This window comes from Notolabrus celidotus, unplaced genomic scaffold (genome assembly GCF_009762535.1).
Source record: "Notolabrus celidotus isolate fNotCel1 unplaced genomic scaffold, fNotCel1.pri scaffold_194_arrow_ctg1, whole genome shotgun sequence".
NCBI classification, from domain to species: Eukaryota; Metazoa; Chordata; class Actinopteri; order Labriformes; family Labridae; genus Notolabrus; species Notolabrus celidotus.
The window spans coordinates 27,273-40,842 of NW_023260051.1; the positions used below are offsets into that span (position 1 = coordinate 27,273).

Consider the following 13,570-nt stretch of genomic DNA (forward strand, 5'->3'; position numbering starts at 1 on the left):
ATAGGAATACCTCTGAAGGATGAACAGTGTCAGTGACATCAGCTGATTAAATGTTAAATAAAAATCTTTAAATTGAAAAGAAGAAAATCAAGTTTAATCTCTGAATATGACACCTGAGCACCTGCTGTGATTAAAGAACACCTGCAGGAGACTGTGTTAAAGCAGAGTCTGAGAGAAGACAAGCACAGGACACACCTCAGACTGCAGGACTAACATGTTCCAGGTCTGTAGAGATCTGGGAGTAAACCTCTGACTGCTTCCGTCTCTGGAAGGTGAACTCCCACGTTCAGACGGCGGCCCGAGGCACTTAGGTCCGCCTGGCTCAGGTCCGCCTGGCTCAGGTCCTCCTGGCTCAGGTCCGCCTGCGTCCCTCAGACGGTGTTTATTTGAGCCTCAGTCGTGTTGTTCTGAGTTAATCCTCTCTCTCCGCTCAGGAGGAAGTGTTCACAGGTGAAGCTGCTCGTCTCAGTCTGCTCGCCAAGCTCAGCCACGCTCTGTGATTCTTAACAAAACCTGAGACTGTGACGTCTCTGTGTACACCTGTCACCTGTCACCTGTCACCTGCCACCTGCCACCTGTCACCTGCCACCTGTCGGGACACTTTCACCCTCTTACATCATCACCTCAGACTCTGATTGTTTCAGACAAAGACTCTTTGGAAGCTGTTGACTGAAGGTTTATAACTTTCTCTCTGCAGCATCAGGAAGAACAGACGACTCAGACTCTCCACACTCTCTGTTTAGTCCACAGGAGAACGGTCTGAAGAGATCCTGCTCCCCTTGAAGTCTGCAGACCGGTTCTGCTCTCAGTGAACACAGCTCAGGGTTAGATCAGAGTCACATGTAAACACCCTGAGAGTGATGAGAGCACGATGTAGGACTTTATTTCACTCCTTTATTTCATCCTCAGATATCAAGGTTAATAAAAAATGCAGGTTAACAAAAGAAATCCTAACTCTTTATTATTCCAGTTATTTTCACACAATGACCTTTTAAAAGTGTTCAGACTATTTTATAATATTTATCATAAACTTAAAGCCTCCACTCTCTCTGTCAGATACAAGGCTACGACCAGACATGTGCATGTAAATGTCATCTCCCTCACCAGCAGGTTAAACCTCATATTTATATCCCTGTAGGTCTCATGTGTGTAAGCTGTAGTTCAGTCTTCTGCCACAGGGTGGAGCTGTAGCTCAGGGTGACTCTGCTGTAACAACATGTGAACTTCTTTAAAATCCTCTCACTGAGGAACGATCCTCTGAACCTGAAGAGAAGAAGAGACACGCAGCCTCATGATGAACACGCTCTGTGTGTGTGATGTGTGTGTGTGTGATGAGGGATGTGTGTGTGTTACAGTGTGTTACTGCTGTACTCAGTGTGTGTGTCCTGCAGGAGCAGAGGAAGTGTGTGTGTGTGTGTGCTGACGGTCTGTCTCCTCTGTAGGCGCTGAACGGGTTCGTTCTGGTGGTGGCCTCGGACGGGACCGTGTTCTACTCGTCTCACACCATCAAGGACTACCTGGGCTTCCATCAGGTGAGGACCCTTAACCTCGTACTGACACTGTGGACTACTGGTGTTTAAAAAGGGGCGGAGCCTGTGTGTAACCGATGGTGTTCTCTGTTCCTCTCTGACAGTCGGACGTGGTTCATCAGAGCGTGTTTGACCTGATCCACACTGACGACCGGACCCTGTTCAGGCAGCAGCTCCACTTCGCCCTGAACCCTCCGACCGCTGGTGCTGAGGGCGACGGTAAGACCTGAACCCGAGTGATGACGCCCTCCCTGAAGACCGAGTCCCTTCTGTGTCCTCTGTTTAACTCCTCCTCATGCCTTCCTGTGTTTCAGCCCTGCAGACTTCTGGGACCACGATGATGTACAGCCCGGAGCAGCTTCCTCCAGAGAACTCGTCCTTCCTGGAGAGGAGCTTCGTGTGTCGGTTCCGCTGCCTCCTGGATAACTCCTCGGGCTTCCTGGTCGGTGCAGAGTTCAAAGTTGGGATGAAATGTTGGGAGCTACTTCCAGAAGTCAACACTGACCTGGTCTCGTTTTCAGGCTCTGAAGTTCCAGGGTCGGCTGAAGTACCTCCACGCTCAGAGGTTTCTGAAGGAGAACGGGTCGAGTAACAAACCTCAGCTGGCTCTGTTCGCCATCGCCGTGCCGGTCCAGGCTCCGTCCATCATCGAGATCCGGACTAAGATGCTCCTCTTTCAAGCAAACAAGCTGGACTTCACGCCCATGGGCATCGACAGCAGGTGCTCTTTAAACCCTTCTCTTAAACCTGGACTCTGTTCCTGGCAGAGAGAAAAACCTCCAGGTGGTTTTCCTCCTGACGCCAGCTCCGTGTGTTTCTCCAGGTCTTAGAGGAAGAAGTCACAGGCTGTCATATTTGTTAGCTGAAGTCCAGTAGAGGAGGATCTTTATAAACTGTGGTTCTCTCTCTGCAGGGGGAAGGTCATCCTGGGATACTCAGAGACCGAGCTCTGCATGAAAGGCTCCGGATACCAGTTCATCCACGCTGCTGACATGATGTACTGCGCTGACAACCACATGCGCAGTGAGTGTACACTCTGATCACATGTTCAACCACACACACACACATACACACACACACATATATATACACACACACACACATACACACACACACACATATATACACACACACACACACACATATATACACACATACACACACACATATATACACACACACAACATACAAACACACACACCACACAAAACCACAAACACAAAAAACACACAAACACACCACAACAAAACACACACAACACACACAAACACAAACACACACACACAAACAAACACACACACACACAAACAACACACATGACAGGCGAAAACATAACAGAGAACACGTCATGTTCAAAGTTCTGATCCAAGTCTCACTGTGTGTGTGTGTGTGTGTGTGTGTGGGTGTGTGTGGTTGTGTGTGTGTGGTGTGTCTCTGTGTGTGTGTGTGTGTGTCTCTGTGTGTGTGTGTGTGTGTGTGTGTCTCTCTGTAGTGTGTGTCTCTGTGTGTGTGTGTGTGTGTGTCTCTCTGTGTGTGTGTGTCTCTGTGTGTGTGGTTGTGTGTGTGTGTGTCTCTGTATGTGTGTGTCTGTGTGTGTGTGTGTGTGTGTGTGTGTGTCTCTCTGTGTGTGTCTCTGTATGTGTGTGTGAGTCTCTCTCTGTGTGTGTGTCTCTGTGTGTGTGTGTTTGTGTGTGTGTGTGTGTCTCTGTGTGTGTGTCTCTCTGTGTGTCTGTGTGTGTGTCTCTCTCTGTGTGTCTCTGTGTGTGTGTGTCTCTCTGTGTGTCTGTGTGTGTGTGTCTCTCTGTGTGTCGGTGTGTGTGTGGTCTTGTGTGTGTGTGGTGTGTGTTTGGTGTGTGTGTGTGTGTTTGTGTGTGACAGGTGTGTGTGTGTGTGTGTCTCTCTGTATGTGTGTGTGTCTCTCTCTCTGTGTCTGTGTGTGTGTGTGTGTGTGTGTGTCTCTCTGTATGTGTGTGTGTGTGTGTGTGTCTCTCTCTCTGTGTGTCTCTCTGTCTGTGTGTGTGTGTGTCTCTCTGTATGTGTGTGTGTGATTCTCTGTGTGTGTGTGTGTGTGTGTCTCTCTGTGTGTGTGTGTCTCTGTGTGTGTGTGTGTGTGTGTGTCTCTGTGTGTGTTTGTGTCTCTCTGTGTGTGTGTGTGTGTCTCTCTGTATGTGTGTCTGTGTGTGTGTGTCTCTCTGTGTGTGTGTGTGTGTGTGTGTCTCTCTGTATGTGTGTGTGTGTGTGTCTCTCTGTGTGTGTGTGTGTGTGTGTGTGTGTGTGTGTGTGTGTGTCTCTCTGGTGTCTCTCTGTATGTATGTGTGTGTGTGTGTCTCTCTGTGTGTGTGTGTGTCTCAGTGATAAAGACCGGTGAGAGTGGGATGACGGTGTTCCGGTTGCTCAGTAAGAGCGGCGGTTGGGTCTGGGTGAAGGCGAACGCCAAGCTGATCTTCAAAGGAGGAAGACCGGACTTCATCATCGCGTACCAGAGGGCGCTGCTGTGAGTGTGTGATCATGACTTCAGGTTCAGGTCTCAGGAGACCCTCCAGACGGTGACGGGTTGTGTTGGTGTGTTTCAGGAACGCGGAGGGGGAGGAGTACCTGCGTCAGAGGAGGCTGCAGCTCCCCTTCAGCTTCACCACGGGGGAGGCGGTCCTCTACAACAACGGGCCCACCGTGGACGTCACCCAGTTCCAGTTCAACAAGATGTTCAGCAAGAACGACCCAGCACGGACGAGGACCCCCGCTCTCTGCTGGACTGCTTCCTGAGACAGGACGAGGCCGCCTACACCAGGACCATCGACCCCCCCACACCCCTGGACCAGGTCTTCATGGACAGCCGCGCTCTGGTCAGGTCCCCAGTGACGGATGGCAGGAGGGCGGGGCTGCGACGGCGAACCCCGTGGTGAAGGAGGAGGCCAAGCAGTCGGTGATGGCGGTGATGGATAACCTGGGAAGATGGCGCAGAGCAGCGACTTCTGTGCGGCGCTGCAGAACCTGGAGGTGGAAGGCGGAGCTTGTGGATGGGAGAACGCCCTGAAGAGTTGAGTCAGGAGGAGCTTCAGCAGAGCAACGTGAGCTCTGAGGCCGACGGCATCCTCACCAGCGACATCTTTGACTACATCGACACCGTCCTGTTCAAGGAAAGGGCGAGGACGTTCTGAACGGAGGGACCGCCCCCCTGCCTGTCTGCAAACGGCCTTCAGGACCTCGCCGGACTCTGTGACCCCCAGCTGTTCCAGACCCTTAGTCCGGACCGCAGCGGCCTCCCAATGAACGGATCTACGCTCAGCAGCAGAACACAGACGCTCATATGTTCAGCAGCTCACAGAAACTGTCCCACCACGGTCCCCTGATCACCCCCCCAAGACCCAAACCTGCCCCCCCTCCAGCAGCTGCAGCTCCACGACATCTTCAGCCCGTCCATCGAGCTCCCCGAGCTCTCCATCCCCGACATCTCGGCCTCCTTCCAGCCCTGTGGACAGACCCCCAACGCCCGCCCTCAGCCCAGCCAGCTGCTGCGGTCTCCTCAGAACACTTTCCTGCAGAGCGCCGGCACAGCGCCAAAGCGTGGAGCACCGGCGCCCTGGACCTCCTGCCTCCTCTGATCCCCTGCAGTGACTTTAACCCCTCCGCACACCCAATGCTCCTGTTTCTTTTTCCCCAATGTGTCTGCAGGGAAGCCCCCTACAGAGTGCCCACAGCCAGCAGGTCCAGCAGGTCCAACAGGTCCAGCAGGTCCAGCAGGTCCAGCAGGTTCAGCAGTGGCCACAGGTCCAGCAGGTCCACAGGTCCAGCAGTCCAACAGGTTCAGCAGTGGCCGCATAGGTCAGGTCCAGCAGGTTCAGCAGTGGCCTCAGGTCCAGCAGGTCCAGCAGTCCAGCAGGTCCAGCAGTGGCCACAGGTCCAGCAGAACGGACTCGGACTGATGCCGGCGTGCCAAAGCCAAACGTTCCCCCATGCCGGTCCTGGATCTCCGACTGACCCCCGCTCAGCAAGGGGGCCTGGCATGTGGTCAGGCAGCTTCTCAGAGCAGCTGCATGTTCAACCAGCACTTTTCCTCCGGTCCAGCGGGGGGCGACGTTCTAGCTCTCTCAGGGTCTGTGGGCCTGAGGGGGGCAGACGAGACTCTGGATCAGAGTCCTCCTCAAGGTTCCTGCTACTTCCAGTGGAGTCACAGCGAGCCGGTGGTGGGGACGTCGGCCATAATCCAGGAGAACGCCAACATCAGCCCTCTGACGGCTCCGCCCACCATGCCCTCCTCCGAGCACGCTCTGCAGCACTTCCTGGACTGCCACAGACCCACAGAGGTCAACATGTTCCACTGTGAGTCTCCTCTGAACCCGTAGAGACCGGGTTTTTGTTGAACATGTCTGTCCTCTGAGTTTGACTTGTGATCCTGTGTCCTCTGGTCTTCTCTCAGCAGGATGAAAGTCTCTGCAGAGCGCTCGGACGTCCTCGGCCTCCTGCTGGAGACGATGAACCTGTCGGAGGAGGAGAGACGAGCGATGCGTCTCTGCAGGATCAGATCCAGGAGGAGACGGACTCAAACAACAGGACTATATCTGCCTGAACAGAGCCGCCCCTCAGACTCTCACTCTGTGTTTTATATCACCATGTATCATGAACTCTGTCCAGTCTGTCATGTTTAAAGCTTGCCTTTATTTTTTACCTGAAGACGCTCTTTAATGATAATGAAGTATAACGCCACACGACCATCGTCAGGACGACGACCAGCCAAACCAAAGAAACACATTAAAGGGAAACCAGCCAGCGTCCTCACACAGAGAGCTGCATCTACAGACGAGCCTACACCTTCCTCTTCATCTCTCTAAACTCATCATCATCATCATCATCATCCTCATCCTCAGAGTGAATCCCTGAGAGCACACACAGCTTTATATTCACAGATACTCCCTTTGTTAGAGGACGTCATTAACTCAGGTTAAACATGTGGATCAGTTTGATTCCTGCAGAAAGTTTCCCTTAAAGCATGTCAGAGATAATCCTCATGATGAGGACCTGAGAGGAAACATGGTCCAGACGTCTCTCCCTCATAGACAGTCTCAGACCTGCATGTATATTAACCCTGCAGTCTCTCTAACAGCCAGCAGGGGGCACACTCACTGTTTATAAAAACAATGATCTCATGTAAAGTCATGAGATTGAATCCCAATGAATCAGGACTTGATTTAACAGGCTCTCTTTAGAGAAGAATAAGGCCTCAGCTTCTTCACTTCTTCTTCTTCAACACAGCGTGAAGAGGATAAAATAATTCAGCCCTCTCTGGAGAGGAGTAATCAGGCAGTGTGTATGCACTGCCTCCTCCTCATCATAGGATCCCCTCTGGATGTGAAACAGAGTGTTTAACTTTCCAAAGTCCATCCTCAAACCGCTGGAGGACGTCAGGACGTGAGGACGTCAGGACGTGAGGACGTGAGGACGTCAGGACGTCAGGACGTCAGTCAGGACGTCAGGACGTGAGGACGTCAGTCAGGACGTGAGGACGTCAGGACGTCAGGACGTGAGGACGTGAGGACGTCAGGACGTGAGGACGTCAGGACGTCAGTCAGGACGTCAGGACGTCAGGACGTCAGTCAGGACGTCAGGACGTCAGGACGTCAGGACGTCAGGACGTCAGGACGTCAGTCAGGACGTGAGGACGTCAGTCAGGACGTGAGGACGTCAGGACGTGAGGACGTGAGGACGTCAGGACGTCAGGACGTCAGGACGTCAGTCAGGACGTCAGGACGTCAGTCAGGACGTCAGTCAGGACGTGAGGACGGCCGGTCCCTCTTCTTCTCAGTCTGTGATTCACTCTGAAGACCTAAAGGATGCAAACACTCAGTGTGTTCAGTCTGACACTGAGCGAGTCAGAGTTCAGTGATCAGTCCTTTTAAAGCCCTGCTGCTGTATTGATAACCAGAACGTTCACATCTGCAGCTCGGTCTGTTAATCTGCAGTAATCCAGACGTGATGTTCTACAGACGCTGAGCCACGCGGCAGCAGGAACTCTGAGCAGCTGAAAGGTGAAGCCGTCTGGACGTACCTGAGCTTCTGGTCTGTCTTCTCTGTCCTTCTAGAGCCACGACCTCGCTCAGAGAGGTGAGGAGCTGCAGGTTCAGGTCTTTACTCCTTTACATGCACATCTTATGGAAACAAGGGACACCACTTGCCTCAGCTGTGACCGGTCTCTGCAGAGACGGAAAGTTCCCCTCGTATTTACTCTCTCTTTGTTACCCTGAACTACAGCATTACTACGGCAGCTTTACTGTATCACTCAGTATTTACCTTACCTTATATTTTGTACTCCTCAGAGATGACCACAAGGGAGTCTGGCTGCTGATTGGTCGTCTTCAGACAGACTGTGATACCGTCACACGACACCACGTGTGAAAAAGCCAATGATTATCCACAGCTGTGTTTCTGTGTTGATGCTAACATGTGCCTTGACAGATTCCAGTTTCTATTATTGTAAAAAAGAAAAAAGACAAAAAAGTCACTTTAATCTGTTTTAATAATCCATCATCATATTATATCTGAATGTAGCCATGACATCATATCCTCCATGTAAACAAATAAACAGCCTTTGTCTACTGCCTGAGGACTCTCATTCATACAGGTGAGTGCACCGCTGAACACTGTTCACCTGTTCATTACATCAGGAGGAGGAGGAGGAGGAGGAGAGGAAGAGGAGGAGACTCATCACCTCAGAGAGTCCAGCAGAGGGCGCCCTCCCTGTTCTCCTCTGTGTCTCAGGTAAACAGCTCCAGCTCACTGCAGGAGTGTGGGTGCATCTCAAAGCTCTAAACGTCCATCCTCACAAAACCAGAACCATGCAACTCTTTCAAACCCCGTGCTCATTAATGATCAGCCTCATATGAGACTTTATTAACCTGACAGGAAACATAACAAGTGTTTTTACTAACAGACAAACTTTACTGTCAAACCAGATAATCCATCCCATAAAAATCCATCCTCTGATTTAATGTTTAAAACTCAGATCGAACACTTTTTAATCTCAGCTCATCAAACAGACTGTTTATGATCTCAGAACACCCTTACTGACTGTTATAAGGACTGTGAAAGGACACCCTTACTGACTGTTATAATGTCTGTTAAATGACACCCTTACTGACTGTTATAAGGTCTGTTAAAGGACACCCTTACTGACTGTTATAAGGACTGTTAAAGGACACCCTTACTGACTGTTATAAGGTCTGTTAAAGGACACCCTTACTGACTGTTATAAGGACTGTTAAAGGACACCCTTAATGACTGTTATAAGGTCTGTTAAAGGACACCCTTAATGACTGTTATAAGGTCTGTTAAAGGACACCCTTACTGACTGTTATAAGGACTGTTAAAGGACACCCTTAATGACTGTTATAAGGTCTGTTAAAGGACACCCTTAATGACTGTTATAAGGACTGTTAAAGGACACCCTTACTGACTGTTATAAGGACTGTTAAAGGACACCCTTAATGACTGTTATAAGGACTGTTAAAGGACACCCTTAATGACTGTTATAAGGTCTGTTAAAAGACACCCTTAATGACTGTTATAAGGACTGTTAAAGGACACCCTTAATGACTGTTATAAGGACTGTTAAAGGACACCCTTAATGACTGTTATAAGGACTGTTAAAGGACACCCTTAATGACTGTTATAAGGTCTGTTAAAGGACACCCTTAATGACTGTTAAAGGACTGTTAAAGGACACCCTTAATGACTGTTATAAGGTCTGTTAAAGGACACCCTTACTGACTGTTATAAGGACTGTTAAAGGACACCCTTAATGACTGTTATAAGGACTGTTAAAGGACACCCTTAATGACTGTTATAAGGTCTGTTAAAGGACACCCTTACTGACTGTTATAAGGACTGTTAAAGTGCCCTGTGTGTGCGTATGTGCGTGTGTGCGTGCGTGTGTGTGTGTCTGTGTGTGCCTGCATGTGCCTGCATGGTCTCCCTGCAGACCTACAGGATGACCTTGACCAGCAGACAGTCTCTCCTCTCTCTCTCTCAGTCCGGTCTGTCGGGCTCAGAGCATGAAAACACATTTACAGCTCGCGAGGCATCAGGCCCTCGGGACGCTCTGAGTCTAAACCCTGAACCTGAGACTGAGAGTCCGGCTCTCTGAGACCGAGGGTCCGGCTCTCTGAGACCCAGAGTCCGACTCTCTGAGACCCAGAGTCCGGCTCTCTGAGACCCAGAGTCCGGCTCTCTGAGACCCAGAGTCCAGCTCTCTGAGCATGAAGGGCAGAGAGGGAGATATCTGCAGACTGTGAATATTCACACTCAGGTTGAAGAGCAGGTTTCCTGACGTCCTTCAGGTCATCGGATGAAGACTGAGAGCTCTGAGTTTGTTCTCCTCCAGCTCCTTCCTGAAACTCTCTGCTCACAGAAACACGTTCACTTGTCGCTCAGCTTTCCTCCAGGAATACAGATTATTCCAGTTTCAGAGATTAAAAACCTGCACCAGTTCAGGTTCAGGTTAAAGAGACTCCTGTTCCTCTAAGGCGGACTATGTGGAAGACTTCATCGGTCCTGAAAAAGGCGAGGGTCTATCCTCTGGGGAGCAGGTCTTCGTCAGCGAGTCCAGGTCTTGGAACAGGGGACTCCCTGGTAAAGAGAGCTCCTCAGAGTCAGACTCAGCCTATAGCATGTTGGCCTAGTTTCCTACACATGCTGTGGGGGTCTGCAGGTCCCTGGGGGTCTGGTCATGTGACTGGATGTATGCAGCAGCTGAACGTGTGGATGACGTTTCGTCTTTGTCTGAAGTCAAGAGGTCTCTTCTCTGAGTCCACATCCAGACAGGGACTCGCTCAGAGGGTTCAGCTGTGGCTGCAGGGCCAGGACCACAATGTAGACCTCCAGAGTCCTCCACAGGCCCCCTTTGATGGATGCGGTGATGATCTGAGCGGTGTTTCTGCAGAGTTCAGTGTTGAGTCAGGAGATGATGATGTCTTGGAGCGCTGCGTTTCCTCATGAGACCGAGTCCAGAATGTTTAAACTTTACATGAAGGATAACAAAGCTTTGATCCTCTTTGAGATGTCCTGGTTTAAATCAGAAACCTGCTCTATCTTCAGGAGGAACTTGATGTAAAGAGATGACTCTGTCCTCTGATCCTATCCTTTTATTAATTACAGCATCGTGTTCATACACTGACGGCATCTTCCACAAATGTCCCATAAATAATTATGATATTCACAACCAGACGTCTGGAAACACCTTCTCATTCAAGGGTTTGTATTTATTGTAAGGATTGTAAACACTGTAGATTAATACTGAAGACATCAACACTATGAAAGAACAGATGGAATTATTTAATGAACCAAAAAGTGTTAAACAAAGCAGAACATGTTTTAGATTTTAGATTCTGTAAAGTAGCCCCCTTTTTCCTCTCAGTCTGCTTCATGAAGTGGTCTCCTGGAATGGTTTCTGTCAGTCTGCTTCATGAAGTGGTCTCCTGGAATGGTATCTCTCAGTCTGCTTCATGAAGTGGTCTCCTGGAGTGGTTTCTAATTAACATGAGCCTTGTCAAGAGTTCATTTGTAGAATGAATTTGATAGTGTTGATGTTTTCAGTATTAATCTATAATGTTGAAATAATTAAATAAATAAAAACCATTGGATGAGAAGGTCTGAACAATCGTTGGACTGGTAGTCAAAATTACAAACAGCTGACGGTTTATTTATCAAGTCACAGAGAGCTGAGGTTCCCTGTTTGCTGATGGTTATTAAATATGTCATATTAATTTGAATTATTCCTTTAGAGTGTTGCATTTCATCATCTTTACAGCTGTTAATCTAGAAACTGTTATATGTGATATTTATTTTTTATTTATTTTTGAAGAAGAAGAAGAAGAAGAAGAAGAAGAAGAAGAAGAAGAAGAAGAAGAGAAGAAGAGAAGAAGAAGAAGAAGCTGTAGTTTTTAGATGTTTTATTATTATGTTGCTGTCGGCTGAGAGAACATCACTTTGTCTTTATATGCAGAAAGGATCTTTATAATATTACAGCATGTGTTAAACTCAGACAGTAAGGAGAGTTTAGAAGCACTGAAGGATATAAAGCTAACAGAGGAGAGTCTGCAGATCCAGGTCCCAGAGTCCTTTACCATCATGTGTTGTTTTTAATATATAAATATGCTCCTTAATGATGAACTGAGATTACACTTTAATAACTCTGAGGCTCTGTAATGATCCCCTCCCTAGTCAGGCCTCCTCCTGGTCTCTCTGCAGCCTACTCTAGAGCGGACTCTGAGAAGTCCAGCTGTCCCCTGTGTGCAGGTGCAGACCCTCAGACTCTCAGACCCTCAGACCCTCAGATCCTCAGACCCTCAGATCTCTCTTTAATGCTGAATTAAATTCATCTCCATAATTTAAAAGTCTAACCCCTGACCCACATTCAGCCACTGCGGGCTCCACATAAACCTCCATCTCTCCTCCTGGGCGCTGATTGGACGCGGGGACTCGCTCGGGAACGCGCCTACGTAGACGCGCTCGGCCTGTGTTTCCAGGAGACACTCTCACGTGCCCGCGCATGCCTCCTGCCCATGCATGCTGTCATTTTGTAACATGGCTCTCGTGCGCGCTCCCGTCAGAGATCTGTGTCGCGCGTGCCCGCCGGTGGAATGCGCGCGGCCGCGGTCCTGTCCTGTCCTCGCGCTGATTGGAGTTTCTCCTGATGTCGGTTATTAGATGGAAAGAGTTGGTCTCTCTGCAGCTTCGTGGATCAGTTTGCAGCTCCGTGGATCAGTTTGCAGCTCCGTGGATCAGTTTGCAGCTCCGTGGATCAGTTTGCAGCTCCGTGGATGTTTGAGGACCTGAGGAGGGATGAGGAGGATTCCAGACTCTTCAGGAGGATTCAGGACTCTGCTCTGATCATCTGATCCTGGTTTTAATCATGAGGATGAAAACTCTTTATCGACGTTTGACTTGGAACAAGTTCATCTGTGCGTCAGGCTGAGGGACAAACCCCGAGTCCTGGTCCCTCTGATCCGTTTCTACAGGACCTGATCCTGCTGAGTCCTGGTGGTTCCTCTGATTCGTTCTTCCTGGACCTGATCCTGCTGCGTCACTTTTTATTCTTGATCAGGATTTTAGTTTCTGAATTAATTTCCGGCCGGAGCAGAAGAACGAGGCGCAGACCCCGATCGATGAAAAACCTGCCCCCCTTTGGTCTGAGTGGATTCCTGTAAGGTGCAGATTGATAAAGAATGTGTTTGCAGAGCTGATCTGGAGGATTACTGCAGAATACTCTGCGTGGCTTACATGTAGAGAGAGGCTCTGTGTTTCTGTGGATCCATCAGAGGCTTATATAAGAGAGCCGACATGTATGCAGGACGCAAGAGGAGGAAACCAGTCCAGAGAGCGTGAGTCCTTTATTCCATTATTATTATAATAAACACATCCTAATAAATCAGAGTAATAAAGGAAGGGTCTGAGGGCTGAGAGGGATCCTACAGGATGTGTTTAAACGGACCTGCTACATGTACAGAGAGCTGCTCCCCTCACGGGTCGGACCTCCCTGTAATCAGTGGTGTTCCTGTGAATGCACATTAATTCTCCTTCATATAGATCAGGTTAAATGAATGATATAAAGGTGGATCCTGAGGCTCTGTAGGCTCTGAGGCTGTGTATGCTCTGTAGGCTCGGTATGCTCTGTGCGTGATGGCTGAGCATGGCTGCTGCTGCTGCTGCTGCTTTAAAGCCTGAGGATTATTCCAGGCCTGCAGCCTCGGCCTGATTTTAACCTTCAGCTCTTCCCTCTGAGATCTGATCCACGCAGATTTAATTCTATCATTAAAACACGATCAAACACTAACGAAACAGAGACCAGGATCCTGATCCGGGTCTTTATCTGCATTAATGTGGGCCACAGAGACCCGGTGCGGGGCGCTGCGCCATTTTCAGTCTAAACGCCCTTCAGAGGCTCGGAGGAGTTTATTCTGTTTATTCTCTTCATGAGGTTTAATTTAAATATTACATTAAACTGAATAAAATCAGAGTGTTTTTAGGCTTTAATTTAGAAATGATTAAAT

The 13,570-nt window shown here is 49.2% G+C and overlaps 2 protein-coding genes across 2 annotated transcripts in view; both read left to right on the top strand.

Moving 5' to 3' along the window:
• LOC117808978 (aryl hydrocarbon receptor-like) overlaps positions 1 to 5,271 on the top strand; it is a 31,672-nt gene extending 26,401 nt beyond the window's left edge. Inside the window, 11 exon segments of the mRNA XM_034678637.1 lie at positions 1,443 to 1,532; positions 1,634 to 1,748; positions 1,844 to 1,971; positions 2,051 to 2,250; positions 2,443 to 2,552; positions 3,882 to 4,023; positions 4,103 to 4,245; positions 4,248 to 4,373; positions 4,376 to 4,474; positions 4,477 to 4,563; positions 4,566 to 5,271. Coding sequence (XP_034534528.1) covers positions 1,443 to 1,532; positions 1,634 to 1,748; positions 1,844 to 1,971; positions 2,051 to 2,250; positions 2,443 to 2,552; positions 3,882 to 4,023; positions 4,103 to 4,245; positions 4,248 to 4,373; positions 4,376 to 4,474; positions 4,477 to 4,563; positions 4,566 to 5,131 — 1,806 coding nt within the window. The 3' untranslated portion in view covers positions 5,132 to 5,271.
• On the top strand, positions 5,167 to 6,997 carry LOC117808976. Its single transcript, XM_034678635.1, is given in 3 exon segments — positions 5,167 to 5,504; positions 5,506 to 5,849; positions 5,947 to 6,997. Coding segments are annotated over 3 exon segments (690 nt in total). The 3' UTR covers positions 5,955 to 6,997.
• The last annotated feature ends 6,573 nt before the right edge of the window (positions 6,998 to 13,570 follow it).